This window comes from Ceratotherium simum, chromosome 2 (genome assembly GCF_057802395.1).
Source record: "Ceratotherium simum simum isolate JZ-2026a chromosome 2, ASM5780239v1, whole genome shotgun sequence".
Taxonomy (NCBI): Eukaryota; Metazoa; Chordata; class Mammalia; order Perissodactyla; family Rhinocerotidae; genus Ceratotherium; species Ceratotherium simum.
Window position 1 is genome coordinate 3,087,692 of NC_141901.1, and position 19,879 is coordinate 3,107,570.

Consider the following 19,879-nt stretch of genomic DNA (forward strand, 5'->3'; position numbering starts at 1 on the left):
GGCCCAGAAATAACTTCTTTTAAAGTGGGATTTTATTTTGATTTTATCCAGCCTTACAAAAAATTTCTGTTAATTTTTCCACACACACGTATGCTTATAAACACAGGTGAGGAATTTGTTTGAAGGTTTTAAAGTATAAATGGATTCGTTGGGCATATTCTGCAACTTGCTTTTTAAAAAAATTGTGGTGAAGTACACATGACATCAAGTTTCACCATCTTAACCATTTTTAAGTATAGAGTTCATTAGTGTTAAGTATATTCACATTGTTGTGCAACCAATCTCCAGAACTTTTTCATACCCGTTAATCAACGTGCAACTTGCTTTTTTAGTTTAGCATGTCTTAGCATCCATGACTGAACTCGTAGAACCAGCGTGCTCTTTTTTACAGCTACAGAGTATTCTGTAGTATGGATGTGCCATAATTTAACTGTCTGCTATTGAAGCGCATTTTGTTTGTTTCCGTTTTTTTTTACTATTAGTATAAATTCTGCAAACATCATGTACGATATCTTTGGGCACAATCATAGGGATTTCTGTGGGATAGATTACTAGAAGTGAAATAGCTAGATCAGAGTGTATATACATTGTAGGTTTTGGTAGGCACTGCCAAAAAGCCAGTATCAATTTATGAATGAATGTGCTTTGCATATTGCTTTCTGAATGAGAGGTCCATGAAACGATTTCTGTCAGCAGGGGGGCAATCCGAAGACAGGATAAGTCAGCTGAGACGAAGAGGGGGTCTGAAGCACTTCTCAAAACTGATGGATGGATACCCTTGGCCACATCGTGGGCGACTGGAAAAATCAGATCTAGAGGGAACAAGGGGATTCCTTCAACCTCTCCCCACATCAGCGGCTCTGTTCACCCAATTATGGGTATTTGCATATATTTTGGGTGTGTAGGCAGAACGGCTCAAAGACAAATCTGGGGTTCAGCCTTGTTCAGCTTCCTACTGGTGTTTGATCTCAAGCAGGTTACCTGACCTGCTTCTCAGATTGGGGAGTGAGTGCCCCTGGGAGGAACACCAAGGAGTCAAGGTGTGCAGATTGCTGACCTCAGGCGACTGCAGGAGCTGTGAGACGCTTCCTTCCCAGAGTGCCAAGCCGGGAGGTTAGGGGAGGGATCTCCCTTGGTGAGAGAAAGGCGCGTGGTGGAGGAAGTGGCTTTGGCTCAGAGTCCTAGGTGGTGTGGGGGACACAGGAGACTTGCAAGCACTTTTTCTTACTATTCAGGAGCTCAACCACATTACCCCAAGAACCCTTGATGGGACACTGATTGTATGCCAGCCCTCTGCTGATTACTGAGTCTGAGGAATCAGGCTTGTGATGTGGTCAATAGCTCAGATGCACACTGCACAAGAGAAAGCTTTGGAGTTACAGTACACTGGGTTCAAACCATGGGCAGGTGACTTGACCTCCTGAGCCTCAGTTTATCAACCAGTACAATGGGGATAATGTGGCACCCCATAATAATTATTAATAATATTTATAGTAATAATTACTTACTAATTATGAGAATGTTCCTCATAGACCTCCTATTACTGTGTCATCATCCAAGGGCCCCAGCTGCTGTGCTCTGAAATCCATTGCTGCATCTGGGCTGAAGCCAGGCTTCTCTCTGCCTGCTCCAGCAGGGCTTGGGCACAGCAGGGATGCTAAGGCACGTGGTTCCTGGGGGAGACAGGACTCAGTGACTACTGACTTTGGCCCGAGGGCTCCTGGGCGACTCTTCGGAACCTTCCTTAGGCTGCACAGTAGTCTAGGACGCTTGTACCCGCCCTTGTCTTCCATCCTCATTCAATGGGGTCAGACAAGGTCTGGCGACTCTCCCTGCCTGCATGGCTCCCTCCATTTTCTCTCATCAAGACATTTCCTCTAATAAAATCCTTGCACGTTCAATCCTATTCTGGCATTTGCTTCTCAGAGGACCCAGACTAACACAATATCACCCACCTCATAGGGCTGTTACTAGGAACAAGTGAGAAATCCTGTAAAAGCTTGAGCGTAATGCCTGGCACACAGTCAGCACTCACTATTATCATTTTCACAGTGGGTAGTCTTATTGTACCAGTGTGAACAGGTTGATTTAACTAGAAAGGAGAGTTTGGGTTTAAAAATCAAGACATGCTTCCTGCTCCTTCCCTGCTTGGTTTTCTCACAAGTCTTCTGTCTCCCACTGCCCTGCCCCTCACAGGGCCCCTCACACGTGCCCTTGTGTGATGGTGATAATTGTCCCTGCGGGAGCCTGGGCTGGCCGGGTCGCTCTCTGCTGGGTGAGGGTGATGAGCACTGTGAGGCTCTGGGTGAGAAAGGAGGTTGCTGCAGGATCTGCTCCAGAGATGCTCAGGCCACTGGATTTTTGGCTTTTCAGCCCGGCAGAGAGGACCCCACCCGTGCAGGGAGAGGGACTTGCTGAGAGGCAGTGTAAGTAGCTGGGTGGGTCACTGGGGGGCGTTGGCAGCTGGGCAGAGTTGGAGGCCAAGGGAGGATGATGGGAAGACAGTGCACCTTCCAGTGAAACGGGCCGTGAGAAGTGAGGGTGAGTCACAGGGTTTCTCTCAAAACTCTCATGCCCGTGGTCTCCAGAATGAGCTGAAAGAGGAGGCTGCCAGCCCCAGCTTGGCCCAGTTCTAAGAATGCGTCCCCATCCCTCCCCTCCCACAGTTGCCAGAATTAATCAGGCCCCTGACTTTGGGGTATTGTTCTCTTCTCTTGTAAGAGTTTGGCAAAGAAAACCACTGGATTATATCCCAGTGAAGGAGGCTGCAGGGATCAGGGCTGGTTGGGAGGAAATGTGAGAGCAGCTGTGTCTGGTCTGGGTTTTAGAACCGGGTTCTCCCTGCTCTCGCCACCAAAGAACACGTGGCGTGGGCAGTGGAGGAGAGGCTGTGTGGTGTGTGCAGGCTGGAACCCTGGCCATCTGCAGATCTGGATCACGTTCTGGCTCTTCCGCTGGCCAGTTCAAGGCCCTCACCTTCTGTAAGCCTCAATTTTCCATCAGTAAAATGGCGACAGAAGAGCATCTTCATCATAGTGTTTTTGTGAGAATTAAATAGCTAATCAGTGTATCACAGTGTAGCTAATCATTGTTACACAATTGTAACAATCTTGTGTAGTACAGGACCCTAATATTCAGTAGTTGACCGCTTACTTGGAACACCTCCCAAAGGCAAAGAGAAGGCAGTGAAAGTGCTCATAGAGGTTCAAGACCCCTCGTCAGCGGCCAAGCCACAGTGTAGGGGCCCATAGCATTCACGGACCTGAAGGGCTGGGAGGGCACAGTGTAGGGCATTGTGTGCCCCCGCCCCAGGTCCCCCAGAGGGAACGCTCCTCCTTCAGCTATCTGCACTGCTCATTTCCTTTAAGTTTTGTTCATGTGTCACTTTTTCGGTGACGCCTACCCTTATCGCACTATTTAAAACTGCAATCTTCCTCCCACCTCTGAGTCCTCACTCTGGGCACTCTCTATTCCCCTTCATGGCTTTATTTTTAGAAATCTTTTTTACTGAAGTATAATGTACCTACACAAAGTTACCCTAGTTATTTTTTTGCCCCATAGATCTGATCACCTTTAACAGTCTGTGTAACTTACTTATAATGACTGGGCTGTAGGCTGCACAAAAGCAGGAACTTGTGTCTGCTTTATTCACTGACGCATCCCCAGCACCCGGCACACAGTAGGCCCTCAGATATTTGCTGAGTGTTGGCAGGAGCCTAGTAGCATCCAGTGCTCTTCGCAGAGAATGAAGATACACGAGATGGTGCCCCGCCTCCCTGACTTGACAGTTTCACGGAGAACACCAGGCGCTATATGAGGAAGTGCCAAAGGGTGTGGCAGAGACAGCAGCACATGCTCAGGCCAGGAGCCATCCCCTGAGGTCTGTGAGACCCAGGAAGGCCTCCTGGAGGAGGTTAGCTGGCACCCCAATACTCGGCGCTCTCCTGTCACTCGAGAGAGCTCCTGCTTCCCTGAGAGAGGGGAAGCCCTCCCTCTGGCAAACCCCAGCCCCTCTTGCTGCTGTCCCGTTTCCTCTTGTCCTGCCCTCCGTGGGGCCTGTGGCAGTAACCGCGCTAACCATTCCAACCCATCTTAGTCCTCAACCCGACGTCTCAGGATCGGGCAGGGGCTGCCGCAGACAGATCGCCCACGGACTTGTGCAGCCCAAGGGTGCAGGCCGAAACACTGTGCCTTTGGAGTAAGGTGAACTCATGGAGGCACTGGGCTAGGAGTCAGGAGACCTGGATTCTGGCGGCCCCCGCCAGTCACTACCTGCGTGACCTTGAACAGGTCACTCCTCTCTGAGCCTCGGTTTCCTCATCTGCCATATGAGGAGGTGGCACCAGGTGGCCTTTCAGGCCCCTCTAGAGACCCAGGGAGCAGAGGGATGGTAGGAAACAGCCATGGCCAAGTTTAGACAGGAACACAGAATCCTCCGCCCACAACCTGGTCGGAAAGGGGCTCAGAGTCGCCGTTCCTGTGTAACAGACGTCCCCTGTGGGAGAGGATGCAGCAGCAAACCCTCCCGGCCAGCACCACTCACAGCTGGGCGGCCCCGTGAGCTGCCTTCCCGAGCCCTCCGTGCCAGGGGCTCCCCTCACCTTGACATCCTCCCACCGCTCCTTGTCCTCCTTCAGGACCCGGCTGGTGTGCAGTGGGGTTTGAGGGACCTTCGTGGATTGCTGAGGGGAGAGAAAAGGGGTCCAAGTGAAGCCTGGGGCTGGGCAGAGCCCTGGCTAAGCCCTTGTCCTGAGGGATAGTCCCACGGAGCCAGGTCTCTCCAGCCTGCCAGGCTTACCATGATCCAGGGGTGGTTCATGAACTCCGTGATGGTCATTCTCTGAGTGGGCTCTGTTTTCAGCAGGTTCCGGATGAGCATCTTCACTGTGAGGGTGGGGCAGGGGACAGAGACAGCTCAGGGGCTGCTCTCCTCTCCTGTTCCCTCCCACAGTATTCCGGGAGAAACCAGGTTCCAACGGGGGTCACACGGGGGCAGATTGCCTAAGGAGCTGGCCCTGAGGACCATTATGGCTATACCACTTGGTAGGCCCTACACAGCCTCATGCCCCTGAGCCTGCAGCAGGCCCTTCACACAGGCAGGACATACCCAGCAGATGTAGGCACAGTACATCTCCCACGTGAGACGGATGCCCACAGGGACACGTGCGTGCGTGCACACACACACACACACACACACACACACACAGAGGCGTGCTCATGTGGGCTCATTACCTTCCTCTGATACTTCTGACCATTCCGGGTTGGGAAACTCATACTGGCCCATCCGGATGCGACTCTTCATGCCCGGAGAGATGGCAAGGCCATGGTTGGAATAGAAGGGGGGATACCCACACAGCCTGAGCCGAGAGGAAGCAGGAAGAGAGGGACAGAGCTGGTGTTATTTGGGGGCCCTGCACCAGGAACAGAGTGAGAAACAGGCTTCTTCTTGTCCAGGTCACAGAGAAATTGGGACTTGTTGATTCAGGCACCATACACAAAGTCAAGGACAGGGCCCAGGAATCCAATCTACCAAGTGTCTAAACGACACATTTTCCTGCCCAGTAGCTAGTTTGTACCCACCACTTAGCTAGGGCATTGTGAGCAGGGGATTCCCAGGGAATCCCCCATCCAGAGGGCAATGCTAACCTTTGCCTCTTCCTCTTGTCCTGGAGAAGTACAGGCCACCTCCCACCCCAGCCCAGCCCAGCCCAGCCCTGGTGGCTCCCTTCCCGTCCCTCCCCGGCACACTCACAGGATGTACATGATGACACTCAAGGACCACGTCACCTGTCAGAAAGCCAACACATAGAGGATGCTCAGTAAATATCAGATGAGTAGATGGATGAAGCTAAGGACTAAAAAGATGCCCTGAGAAGTCCTTTTAATGACCTAGCTTCTGTCTGGACTCAGCGGTGACATCATTTGATGATGACATCATCATCATCGAAACAAATTTTTGGTTGTTATTTCACTTTATTTTTTATTTGTGTTTAGTATTTTATTTTTAAGCCACTTTTCCCCAAATAGAAGCTTCCAAAATTGTATTTAATGTGGTAAAACATAGCTGAATAAAAATAAATAAGAAAATCAAGGAAAAAAGAAAATAAAAATGGGAAAGGAGAGGAGTATGTGCCCCAAGAGCTCTTACCCAGGAGCTGAAGCCCTCCTATTATCCAGGCCGTGTCTGACTGCTGCTCAGATGAGCCATTCTGAGGGCAACGCTGGGCCACAGACCCACCATGGCCTACAGGGAAAGTGGGGTATCACAATTCACATGGGGTCCTAGCTCCTCTGGTTTGTCTTATATACCCCCACCCAGGCACATCAGAGAGCAGGTTGAGCAATGGACATTCTGGGGCATCCCTGAATCACACAGCCTCAGGGCTGGAGGCCTATGAAGGGATTCTGGTGTTTCTCAAAGAACACCAAATAACATTTTTCATGCTTCACCTCTATGAACCTTTTACTTAAAAATACCCCAGCCCTAGACCACTGAGTAGCAACGTATATAACAAAAACCAAGGGGATGTAATTTCTTTGGGTATTGTGGTTGCAAAGAGGTAGAATTTTTTTCTGTTTTCACTGACAAAAAATATATAACAATATAATTTTTCCCAACTCGCATAACACATTTGCTATTGTTTTCATAGGTTTCTAGACTAGAGTTCCATAACTCTGTAGCTTAAGTCACCAATCCCAGAGTTTACTCCCTCTCAGGAAGAAGTTCTGTAGCCATGTCAGAATCTACACGCTTATCCTCGGTGACCCTGAAGGGTGGAGTGGTGGCCCCCCTGGAGTCGTCCTGGGATGACTCGGTGGGAGGCCTTTACCATGAAGCTCAGGAGGCTTCAGCTCAGAGCCCTGACTTGCATGGACCCTTTTCTAATTTGGTATCTGTAACTTTTAATTTATTTTTTCTTAAAGACAGTCTCCAAATTATTCAAGCTTTGGGCCCCACAAAACTTAGGTCCGTTGCTGCTTGCGTTCCACTGCGGCAGAAAAGGCCAGCTGTACACTAAAGATTCCTGACCCCTTCGTAGTTGTTTCCGGGAAGTGGCTACCCAGCCAGGGCCTACATTTTCCAGCCCCTCGGTGACTGGGTTCTAATCACTGGAGTGTGGGTGGAAGGGATATACCCGCCGTCCCCGGGCCTGGCCTATTGAAACCTCCTGACGATCCTCCCTTTTCCTTATCTTCTGACTGCGTGCTGACATCCAGGACAGCTGGGAAAGCCACGCGTCGATGACAGCAAAGTGTAATTAGGAGTTTGACTCTATGTTTGATGTTTGCTGACAGCTTTCAAGCCCACTACTCCCCTTTCTTCTTCTGCCTTGCAAAACTGATAAGAAAGCTTGAGTGTGCCCTCCTTTGGCATAGGCAAGAAGTTCAAACTATGTAATCTCAGCCTGTGCCTGGGAATCCTTTCCCAAGCCCCATCACCTAACTCTCATAAAACCCCAAGCCAGTTACCCCTTCTTGCACTCTCTCTCTCTCAAGCTATTTTTGGACCTGCCTGGGAAGCTGCCCTGCTTCCCCCAGAAAGCCTCATTATTTGAGTTAAACCTCTCCACGCCTTCTTGGTGTGTGCGGAGACATCATCATTCTCGACATCTGAACTATATTTTGGGTGTGGGGGTCCATCCTGTCTCTGAGGGGTGACTATGACACAGACAGGGCTTCCGGCAGCTGAGTGGCTGCAGGAGCAGGAGTCTTGCCTGCATTTCTCCTCCACACACCTTCCTTCCATGAGTGAGAAATAAACTTCCATTGTGTTAAGTCACTGAGGTTTCAGGATTTATCTATTACAGCAGCTAGTCTTACCTTAACTAACATACTCTATGATAAAGCTGACTCTCTAGTTCTGATCATTTCTGTCTAATTAACCCAATATCCTAAGTAACTTTTGGGAAATCTGAAAAGAAACCATTCGGTGTTTCTCTTGCTGGCTTGAAAGAAGGTGCTGACTCCTTATCTAGCAAAGAAATTGTGGCTAGCAAAGCCATTTGATTCAGGATACAGGAATAACGATGCTGTGATTCTGGAATGACGGATTATTTGTTTGCATCACAGTATTAATATGACTTTATTTATTCTTAGTATTTTCCCCTGGAAAAAAGAGGGAAGGGAGGAGGGGGTTATCATGTGTTATGAAACAGTAAGAGAAAGGAGGGAAGGGAAGAACGCGGTACAACGAAATCAGCCGTGAAACACACCTCAGTCATGGGGCCACCAAATCCCAAGGGAGATGTAGGTTAGGAGCTTCCCCACCCTCCCTTCCTCTTCTCTATGAATTCAAGATTTCACACAAAACTTTGGTTTCTGGCAGTAAACGTGGAGTTTCATTTGTCCCATCTCCTACTGAACCAGCTTCAGCTCCTGTGACGTACGTTGTTCCTGATATGCATGCCTCTTCTTTCTCAGTCTCCCACTCTCTCCCAGCGTCTGTGTGAAAGGCTCCCCACTGCTTCTCTCTACCTTAGGAGTGCAGTGGAATGCAGATTATTAAACCAGTGGTGTCCAAGCAAGTAGAAGAGAGGGCAACAGTCACCAGGATCCAGTAAAGTGTCACTGTTTAGGTCCCACCTTTAAGGCTGTGAAAGCCACTTGTCGGAATTGTGCTTAGGGAGATGGCTGAATCAGGAGGAGACTGTAAGTGTGGGTGCAGAGGAGCCTCAAAGTCAGGCCTGGGAGACAACGTACCTCAAATCTAAAGGCTAAAGCAGGACAGAACAAGTAGCATAGTCAGTAGGTCAGATTGTCTAGGGTAGAGAAATTCAGGTTCACTCAACAAAATGAACAGATGATTTTGCACGGTGCCTGTCTTGAGTGGAGAGGGCAGATTCAAGGTCATTCTGGTCTAGACAAGCTACTTGTTTCATATGGTCACTGGACTGGTAGATACGGACTTCTGGTAGACTTGATGTATCTGGATTCCATCAAGGCATCTGAGAAAGTTTTATGTGATCAATTTGTGGATAAGATATAACTCGATTACTTCTAGCTGGGAGAAGGGCCTTGATTGATATCTGATGTGCTATGGCCTTCACCCAACATGTTTAATGTTCTGTCAACCTGGACAAAGGTATAGAAGCCAAGTTTATCAAAAGTTATGTTGATTGCCCCGAGTACCTAAGACTAAAGCAGACATGGATGAACATAAATTGTAAATTTAATTTAAAAAACTTCATTGTACAATGCAGAATGAGAATGAGATAACTTGGTCATAGTTCAAATAAAAAAGACGTGGGATTTTAGCTGACCCCTGGGTATTAGTTTCCTAGGGCTACTGTAAAAAACTACCACAAACTGGGTGGCTTAAAACAACAGAAATGTATTCTCTCAAGTTCTGGGGGCTAGAAGTTCAAAATCAAGGTGTCAGCAGGGCTATGCTCATTCTGAAGACTCTAGGGAAGACTCTTCCTTGCCTCTTCTAGTTTCTGGTGGTTGACAGCAATCTTTGGAGTTCCTTGGTTTGTGGCCACATAACTCCAATTCTGCCGCCGTCTTCACCTGGCCATCTTCCCTCTGCGTCTATGTCTCTGTATCCAAATTTCCCTTTTGTTGTAAGAACACACAGTCATTGGAGTCATTGCTCCAGGATAACCTTATCTTAACTTGATTACAACTAGGCAGACCCTATTTTCAAATAAGATCACATTCAGAGGTACCAGGGGGTTAGAACTTGAACGTATCTTTCAGGGAGACCCAATTAAACCCATGACACCTAGCATGGCCAACAGTTTGGTGCAGCTGCTGCTAAAGGATCTGCATGATGTGGTGAGGCTGCATCATGGTGGATAATCCCGGAGAAGGAGGTGAAAGTCCTAACCCACCTCAGCGGGCACGTCCAGTGGACTCTCGGCAGGACTTTGCTCTTCCTAATCCCTTGGATTCCATGCATCATACTCCATTTTTCCTGTTATCTTTCTGGCTGTTTCTCCTTGGTCTCCATTGCTGATACTTCTTCCTCAGCACACCCATTAAACGATTGTATTCCTCAGCACTTTAAACCTTCTCTTCTCATTCTACATGTTCTTTCTGAGTGAGTTGACATCCTCTCCTGTGATTTCAGTTACCATTTTTACACTGATGACTCTGGAATCTTGTGGCGATGTCTCCTGAAATCCAATTAGACATTTCCACTTAGATATCTTCAAATATCCCAACTGAATATACCCAACATTGGGCTCTTCATCTTCCTCCTGTTTTTAAACCTAGGCCTTCTCCAGGGTTTCTAGTCTCAGTGGAGGGCATCACTGTTTGCCCATTTGTCTGACATCCTTGCTTTCTCTCTTTTCTTCACTCTCCACATCCAGGCATCCATCAAATCTAACTGACACTATGTCTGAACTATTGCACAAATATGTCTATGTAATTTCCTTTTTATTTCCACTGCTGCTACCTTCGTTCAGGCCACTGTCTGATTTTTTTTGGCTTGGATTACTGTAACAGGTTTTGAATTGGTCTCCCAGCCTCTGGTCTTATTCTCCTCTAATCCACTTTCCACACAGCAGCCAGAATGCAAATATGATCATGTTACTTCCCTGCTTAATTCCCTTCAATGGATTCCCACCCTCTTTAGGATATGAGTCAACCTCCCTAAATGGCCCAATAGAAACTGTATGGCCTGATTCCTGCTTACTTCCCAGGACTCATTTCTCTCTATTTCCTCCTCTTACTCTCACACCCTCCCCCTTCTCCTCCACATCGTTATACCTGCTGTCCCCTCAGCCCAGCACACTGTTCCTTTCTCTCTTTGCCTAATTAACTGATACTCATATTTCCGGTCTCAGTTCAAGTGTCCTTTCTTCTAGGGAGGCCTTTCTTGATCCACAGTTTGCTCGTTCCCATCAGTGACAACTCTACCACATTGCATAACTCCAAAGGGTGAAATTTTTATTGTATTATGTGTGAACAGAGCCCCTGAAGTTGTGCAATGCAGTGACCAGTGACACTTTGTTCCTCACTGTCATTGTTTAATTGTCTTCCCTCCTGGACTGTAAGCTCTACTCTGATTCTCTGCTGTGTGCCTGGCACATAGTAAGAACTCAATCAATATCTGTTGAATTAATAAATGAGGTTTAAGAGAGAAATGACTCTTTTAATGAGTACATACAAGAAAAAATGTGGGACTGGAAAAGATTCAGGAAACCATACCTTTACAAAATAGTTTAAGTAACCGAAGATAGCTTGAAGAAATTAAGACAGAACAGATATAATAGCTGCCTTCAATATTTGAAGGGCTAGCATGTGAAAATGGAATATATGTATCTTATTTTATCCCAGAAAGTGTAAGTAAAACAACTGAAGGCATGTTAATAGGGAAACAAATTTGGGCCTGATAATAAAACTGAAAGAACTTTCCTGTAATGAGAGCTGCCCAGGAATGAAACAGGTGGCACACAAAGTAATGAGTTCTGCTTCTTTGCAAACATTGAAGTGTAAGTAGAGGCCCATCTGGTAGGATTATTGTGGGCAGCAGTTGGACAAGAGAGCCTTTGCAGGTCTGACTCAAAACATCTGTGATTTTATGACTGTAGGGAATGTTTTCTTTTTAGTTGAACTCAAACATTTATTTAATGCCTTCTCTGTGCCTGACGCTATTGGGGATATAGGACTGCACAGTCAGGGATGCACAGTCATATTTGAAGGACAATGTCAGCTTGTAGGAAATAATCAGAAGGCAGAACCTTTCAGACTATCATCAGTTGTCTAATGTGTAGTAGAGTGGTCTGGTCAATGAGTGGAGATAAGAGTGTGGTCTTCCATTGTGGTAGAAGGCTTCCCAGTAGATGAGGCATTTGAAAAGGGCCTTAGAGGATGGGAAAGAGCTGTAGAGGAGAGTCCACCTCAGGAGGAGGGGGCGAGATGGTGGAGCCCTGTGAAAAAGGCAGACGTGGGCCAGATACGTAAGCAGGTGCTCCGCACGCCTTTCATTTGCAGCATCCGAGTCTGCGCTTCGCTCTGCAGAGCTCTGGTTTCCTTAGATGAAACCAGTGAGGAAGATAGGGTGGGGGCTGGCCTGAGAATTTGCTGAAACTCAGGAGTGATGCCCTGTGGCGAAAGGGAATGAACTCCTTGTCTATCCTGAACTCCCTCCAATACTTGGGGTTCAGTGGATGAGTCAGAGGTGACTTAGCTGCTCAGAAGGAAGAAGGGAGTAGGGGAAGCCCCAAGATTGAAACTGTCTGACTGTTTACAACCCGAGAATGCATATATATTATTTGTACATACTTTTGGCTTTAAGTAACCTAAAACCAATTAACAGTGACTTAGTCAAAAGGAAAATTACCTCACATATTGAAAATTCTGAAATAATTCTGATCTAGGATTGGTTTAACATGGGTTTAACAAAGTCATCAAGGAAGTAGTTCTTTCCATTACTCTGTTTGTTATTTTCCACCTGTGGATTTATCCTGTTAGGCTGAGTCCCCTCATGATCTCAAGGCTTTAGCAATTCCAGGCTTCAAATGTGGACAACAACCAGAGGCAGAAAAAGGCCTAGTTTCCTTGCTTTTAAGAGTAAGAAAAAAATTTCCTATTTATCCCTCAGCCAACCTCTCCTCACGTCTCACTGACCAGGGTCCGTCACAAACCCATTCCTAAGTCAGTCACTGGACCGGGAAAACGGAATTGCCATGGGAAGGGCCCAGCTCTCCTGAAGCACATGGATGCCTGGTGCCTGAACAAAATCAGGTTCTTTATCCTGAGGGAAGGGGAGAATGCAGCCAACAGTGGCGACCGCATTTCCTTCCTAGTTAGGCTGCTAAGTTCTTTAGGTATGATGGAGACATGGGGAGCGATGACCTGACCAGTACCCCGCACCTTGCCTGAACTGGAGGTCCTTGTCAGGATATGCTGCCTATGCTAGGGTACCTGTGGTTGGTTCATTGGTGGGGCCTGAGATTCTCACTGGAGCAATAGGTTGTGGGTTCAACTGGATGCTCTTTAAGGCAACTCACAGTCCTCACTGTGGGCCTGGAATTATACTAGGCCAGTAGCACAGTATCCCATGTAATCCTCATCTCAAATCTGCAAGTCAAGGACTATTATCCCTACCTTCAGATACGGAATTGAAATTACGTAATTTACCCAAGGCCAACAGTAAGTGGTAGAAGGGGGATTTGAAATTGGGTTAGTCTAAGAACAATATATGTATTTCTACCATTTATATCTCACTAACTCTTTCTTCCAACTTGGAGTTTCCATGAGTCTAGGAATAAGCCAGGGAGCGTGATTTAGAACCATGCTTCTCAAACTATCTTTGGCTAAGAACCAGATTTCAAAAAAATTCCCATCCATTATGGATTAGCATTATTTTTGTGTGTGTGTCTGAGGAAGATTAGCCCTGAGCTAACACCAGTTGCCAATCCTCCTCTTTTCTGCTGAGGAAGATTGGCCCTGGGCTAACATCTGTGCCCATCCTCCTCTACTTTATGTGGGATGCATGCCACAGCATCGCTTGGTAAGCAGTCCGTAGGTCTGCGCCTGGGATCTGAACTTGCGAACCCCGGGCCGCCAGAAGCGGAGCGTGCAAACCTAACCACTACGCCACGGCCGGCCCCCTGGCTCATTATTTTTATAAAATATAATAAAAAGAACTATTAGGAAAATTAAATGAAGAAAATTATAAAGATATACAAAATACAAACCCTATTTTCAATGATTCAGTCTAACAAACAAAAAAATACTCTGTCAAATTGCTATCAAGTTTTCTTTTTATTTATTTATTTATTTATTTCTTCCCCCCAAAGCCCCAGTAGATAGTTGTATGGCATAGTTGCACAGCCTTCTAGTTGCCGTATGTGGGACACGGCCTCAGCATGGCCGGAGAAGCGGTGCGTTGGTGCGTGCCCAGGATCCGAACCTGGGCCGCCAGCAGCAGAGCACGTGCACCTAACTGCTAAGCCACGGGGCCGGCCTGCTATCAAGTTTTCTAAACACTTACTTTTCATTTCTGTACTCCCCTTGCCGCAGACTAGCAACACACAGTTCATGGACCAGCGCTGGTCTTCAGGCCACACTGAGGAGCACTGATTTAGACAGATTTCTGCCTCCAACCTCCCCCTCAGGCTGCAACTCAGGAAGTTTGATGCTCGGATGCCTCAGCTGAGATGAGGGTGGAGGAATTACTGGTTGTAATGTTGAGCCAAACATCAGAAGCAGGGGTTAGATTTTGCATGGCTGTTTTCACAGGGACTTCTATTCTCATCAAAAGATTTATATTATGCTTTGGAAACACTTGCTTGGTGATTATTTTCTACTTTCCTGCTCTGCAGGAAGGAGATTGAGCACATGGTAATATGTGAGACGGAACAGACTCGGGGATAAAGAACCTGCACACCAGACGACGGATCTGTGTTTGGGGATTTGCTGGAGGTTTCCAACTGGATGTGTCATTGGATGATGATTCATCTTGGCAAAAAAAAAATAAACTTCTTGATTTGAGTGACTCTAGAGTTGCGTGTGGTTAATACTTGGACAGTTGTTATTTTTCTGACGTAAAAATGACTTCAATCTGGTAGGTATATTTATAAATATATAGGTCCTTTTATTTATTAGGAAATTCCAAGGAGTCTATATTAGGCAATCTTCCCAAGAAATCTAGATCTGTTGTCCTCTAAGATTTAGAAAATCTAAAATGATCACTTGTCCAGCATATCGTATCTCCACTCTGAGAACTCTACATGTGTGGAAATTAGAATCCACCAGAAGCTCCAGGACACTCAAACATCCTCTACCCCTCCCTTTCCTTCACAAACGATTTGAGCACCTATCTCATACTCTTCCTGCACTGCCTTCTGTTGACCTGCCTTCTACTGCCATGGGCCTGACGGACTTCAGTGCCCTTGTGGATGACTTATCCGAAATGGGGCTTTTCAATTCCATGACCTCCATACTTCCAATGACCTTTTCCTCTGCCTTTACTCAGCCATCTGCTCTAACGGTTATAGCCTGGACTTTGTCATTCCTCAGAACTGCCGCACCTCCAAAATCTCTTCACTCAGTCTTTCCAGTCTTTGGCCAATGCCTGTTCTCCTTGATGATTCAGATCCTACCACCACAACTGTTCCTTGATCTCATCAGAACCTCCAGTCCATTGGCTCATCTACATTATCACTTTTTATCAGCTCTCTCTTGTCTATGGTTCCCTCATTATTCAACTTTGAATCTTGGGTCACTCTTTCCAATCAGGCTCTTACCTATACTCTCAACTTCCTCTCCCCCTTGTCCTTTTGGTATACTCATGGGGCAAAACAATTCTGCCTTCTATATGTTCACCCCAGGCAGCCAAAAGAATCCTGAGAAAAATTATACAATCTGGCAGACCTCTTCAATTTGTGATCACCTACCTCAACTGGGCTCGACACTGCCTAGAAATCTACCATGTTTCTCTAGAGTTGTTTGCTTTCCACATTTCTGCAAACATCATTTCAAGCCTTTGTTTCTCTCCTCAAACCTCCTTGAGTTCTCTCCTCATTATTCACTCTTTTAAGAGAAAATAGAAACCACCTGATGGAAACAACCTCAACTTCCTGCCAACAAATCTTCAAACCAAGTTGCTTCTGAACCCACTGTCCCTACTTCCTTCCTGTTCTTATTCAATGGAGGTGTTCCTCCTCCTTTCAAAGGGTGTCCTTTCCTCTACCTGCATCCTACCCACTTCTGCTTTCTGAGGAGCCTGTCTTCATCGGTTCTCCCATCTCACCCCTCTATCTTCTTTTCCCCCTCTATTGGCCCAGCATCTTGAAAGAGTTGTCCACTCTTGTCATCCCACATTTTCACCTATCATTTAGTGCACAACTCCATCTATCTCCCATCTCCAGCCACTCCCCTGCACTTTTCTTGATAAAGTCACCAGTGCCCCCACTTGCTATATTCAGTAGAGGCTCTTTTGTCTTGATCTTACTTAAGTTCCCAATAGCATTTGATCCAACTGACCACTCCCTCTTCCTTGAAATAATTTCTTTCCTTTCCTCAGGGATGCCACTCTCTCCTGGTATTTCATTTTACCACTCAGGCCGCTCTTTACAAATCCTTTCTCAGCTTCTCCTGCTCTGACTTATAAATATCGGATTTCTCCCGGGCTTGGTTCTGGGCTCTCCTCTCTTCTCACTCTACACTCTTTCACTGGGTGATTTTCTCCACTCCTGTGATTTCATGTACCATCTCGATAGCAACGACACGCACTTCGTGTCATATTTGCTCAAAGTTTCAGAGGCACCTCCAACTCCGTGAGGCCATTGTAGAATGTATCACCTTCCCCTCCAAACCTGCTTCTTCTCCACCCAGTTGCTCAGGCCAGAAATCTGAAGTTCATCTCGGCCTGCTGTCACCACTCTCATTTATGTAGTCGCTGACTCTCTGAACACTTGCACTTCTCTCAATTCGTGTTTGTTACCACCTAGTCCAGACTACAATTTTCTGTTGTCTGGAGTGGAAGCAAATAGCCCCTAAGTGTTCTCATTCAGAAGATGTATATTTTCCTCTCTACTTAATAGCCTTCAATGGCTTCCCTTTGCTTTTAGGTTAAAGTCTAAAATTTTTACCCCTACCCATTTCTTCAAGCTCATTTTAAATCTCTCTCCCTCACACACAATGTCCCTCCCTTGTTGTGCTTTACTTTTTAGTTCCTGAAGCAGTTTAAGTTCCTTCCTACTTCGGGGCCTCAGAGTGTGAGAAGGGATGGAGAAGCAGAGGGTCCTGGAGAGGCCCAGGGTCCAGCTATCAGCACAAATTAGTATCAGGACAAATGTACCCTTGCTTCAGAGACCCCCCTCCCCCCATTCTTTGCAGTTCTAAGGAATCTTTAGCTTTTTTTTTGGTGAGGAAGATTAGCCCTGAGCTAACTTCTGTTGCCAATCCTCCTCTTTTCCTGAGGAAGATCGGCTCTGGGCTAACATCTGTGCCCATCTTCCTCTACTTTATATGGGACGCCTGCCACAGCATGGCTTGATGAGCAGTGTGGATCCATGCCCGGGACCCGAACCAGTGAGCCCCAGGCTGCCGACGTGGAGCGTGCAAACTTAACCACTATGCCACCGGGCCGGCCCCCTAAGGCGTCTTTATGTATACTCTTTTTTTTTTTATTGTGAAATTTTTGTTGTACATTATTGTTTATCAGTCACCACATAAGTGCATCCCTCTACCCCTTGTGCCCACTCCCCACCCCCCAGCCCCTGGTAACCACCAAACAGTTCTATCTGTGCGTGTGTTGGTTTACCTTCCACATATGAGTGAAATCATGCCCTGTTCTAAGGGGTCTTTAAATACACAGCTCTCTCTGCCTAAGGTTCTCACCACCACTCTCTTCATTTGGGCAGCTCCCACACACCCTTCATGTCACCCTGTCAGGGAACCTTCCCCTAACCCTGAGTTTTGCTTAGTTGCCCTGTTAAAAGCTCCGACTTCTATTTAGTTGTTATCACACTTATAATAAAATTGTGTAGTTTACTTTGTAATGTCTGTTTCTGCCGCTAGCTTTTACACCCATGAAGGTGGGGACCATGTCGGTCTTTTTCACAGCTTTTCCCCAGCACCCAACATAGAGCATATGTTCCTAGAGCATAATAGGTTCTGAGTGAATAAATGTGCATCTCATAAAAACTCTGATTTAGGGCAAAGGCCAAGGAGAAGTCCGTCTGCCTCTATTTTGATTTGGGTCGGATACGAATGTAGAGGTTATTTTGTAAGGAGACTAGATTAGCTATTTATGCTGCATACTAACCAGTTACTAATTCAGCCCCTGGTGGAGAGGTATGCTAGGGTCCGGTTGGGGAAATAATATCCCCCTCCTCCAAATATTCCAGGAAGGCTTCTTCAAATAGGCATGAGATTCTGGGTTGATTATTGGACAAACTATAGGCTCTTCTATGCAATGGCTTCTTGATCTTGGAAAATATATATTTCTATTGAATAATGGTAAGGGAAAAGGGAGGGTAGTAGGCAGTCTCATTTTTCAGGTTGTTAGCAGATAAGCAACAATGATGGATAATGAGCACATGTGAACAAAGCCCAGTGTTGCAATCAAATAAAGCTTTCTACATAGTTAATCTAATCTAATTTAATGTTATGTGTAACCATTATTGCCCTGAATGGCGATTAGGCATCTTTGTTAAGCAGTTCACTGAACTTATGCAACTCTAGTGGCTGTCATTCATATATATATTTTTTTACTTCACCAAGCCAAGTATTTCTGGGACCAACTTCAGGTGCTCAAAAAACGATTATTTCCTTCTTTCCTTCTCAAGTGCAGGATGGTCCATTTTCTCTTTCCACCCAGAAATGGTAGGTGGGGAGGCGGAAGGTGTTATAAGGAAAGGTCCAGGTCTAGTGGCTGGCATGTAAGCTGGTCCAGCTGTTTTCCATAGTGTTAGTGTTGATCTGACCATCTGGTCCCACAGGAGCATTTTTCCAAATGTCTAAGGGAAAGAGCTGCTTTTATGAAGTATTTGCTCTGTGTTTTGGATGTATTCATACTTCTATGTCTTACAACGACAACACCTTGAAGGCAGGATTGTTCTCTCCGTGTTACAGAGAATCCTGAGGTAGGTGATGACTCGAGGTCATGTGACTTCGAGCCAAGGCTCAGCAGACTCCAGAGGCTGTGCTGGCCAGCCCTGTGCTATGGAGTGAGAGGTGAGCTGTGCGACTTTTCCTCAGGTCTTTCATCTCCTACATGTGTCCTCCAGCTGGAGTCTCAAGGAGGCTTCTGGAAGCTCAAGGTTCTGTGGCTGCTCAAACTTGCTGGGAGAGGGGAGCTGTGGGTGATACACAGACGACTGGGAAGCCGTCTGGAAAATTACCAGTGCAGACTCTGTAGACACAGGAATGTCTCCCGGAGGAGGGTTCAAGTGGGAATGGGCCTGGCTGACTGAGGAATCAGATACTAGAATTAGGAACTATGGGCTTGAAGAGAACTTAGAGGTCATCTAATTTAGTGGTTTTGAAGCTTTTGACCGCAAAGGACTGCTGCTATTAATTTTCCCCAGAGATTTTCTATTTTAAAATATTTTGACTGGTTAAAAAATTTTTAAGGAAATAATTTCATTTTCTGATTTTATTAATCAAAGATATAATAGATGACTACCAAATAGAGCTTCTGATCAGCATGAGGCAACCTGCCTTTCTACACACAGTGGTTGTTACTCCAGCCAAGCACTTGGATGTGGTTTTTAATGAGCCTGTGCAGACATATGGAAGGTGGGGGTGGCAAATGTACAATTTCATTAGGCTTTTTCAAATTTTGGAAATTGTTCAGACAGTCCTCTCCCTGCCATGAGTGCCTTCAAGAACCCACATGAATCTAGTGGCCCCAGTTGGAGACCATTGATTCAGACCTGCTTCCTTATTTTATTATTGAGGAAACCGAGACCCAGATGGGGTAAGTAAAATTTCCAAAGTCATCAAATGAGTTAGTGCGTAAAAGGAGTCTCAAATAATAAAACACATATGTCACCTGGGAAATAGACAGAGTTGGCTGGTTCATTCTGTAGCCAGTTCTGCAGGTTATGAAAGTTCAAAGATCTTCCTGCCATTTTTAATTCTGAGTGTATATTCCTATGATCCAGCTCCTATTTCCTTGCAGTGTTATGTCTGCTTTTTCCGAAATCACCCCAGGCCTAAAACTGGTCCCTATGTTCCACAATTAAACCCACTCATACAAGCGTCTGGAGGGGGAAGCCTGCACAGAATGGGCAGCATCTGCCATCAAGCCTGTTCTCCTCTTTCCTCTTTCTTTCCATCTCTGATCTCATCCCCTTCCTTCCAGATTGTGCCTCATTCCCAAGGTGGAAGGACCTGTTTGCTTTTTATCTGTCTGATTTCTGTCAGTGTCTAGATAGGGTGACCACATTGTCATCACAGACTTTTGGAGCTT

General features: G+C 46.3%; 1 protein-coding gene across 1 annotated transcript; it reads right to left on the bottom strand.

The window, feature by feature from the left end:
• Positions 1 to 4,364: 4,364 nt before the first annotated feature.
• LOC106800984 (MAP kinase-activated protein kinase 2-like) lies at positions 4,365 to 5,776 on the bottom strand. Its single transcript, XM_014783268.2, has 4 exons — positions 5,753 to 5,776; positions 5,233 to 5,357; positions 4,799 to 4,884; positions 4,365 to 4,682 (listed from the first exon to the last, which is right to left on the bottom strand). The coding sequence occupies exons 1-4, from the start codon at positions 5,761 to 5,763 to the stop codon at positions 4,365 to 4,367; spliced, it is 540 nt and encodes a 179-aa protein (XP_014638754.2). The 5' UTR covers positions 5,764 to 5,776.
• Positions 5,777 to 19,879: the final 14,103 nt, after the last annotated feature.

Excerpts from the sequence above, each read along its gene's own strand:
- LOC106800984 (XM_014783268.2), bottom strand. Across the intron at positions 4,885-5,232 it reads GTCAGAAGTATCAGAGGAAG|TGAAGATGCTCATCCGGAAC; the intron begins GTAATGAGCCCA and ends CCACCCTCACAG. Across the intron at positions 4,683-4,798 it reads TGAACCACCCCTGGATCATG|CAATCCACGAAGGTCCCTCA; the intron begins GTAAGCCTGGCA and ends CTCTCCCCTCAG.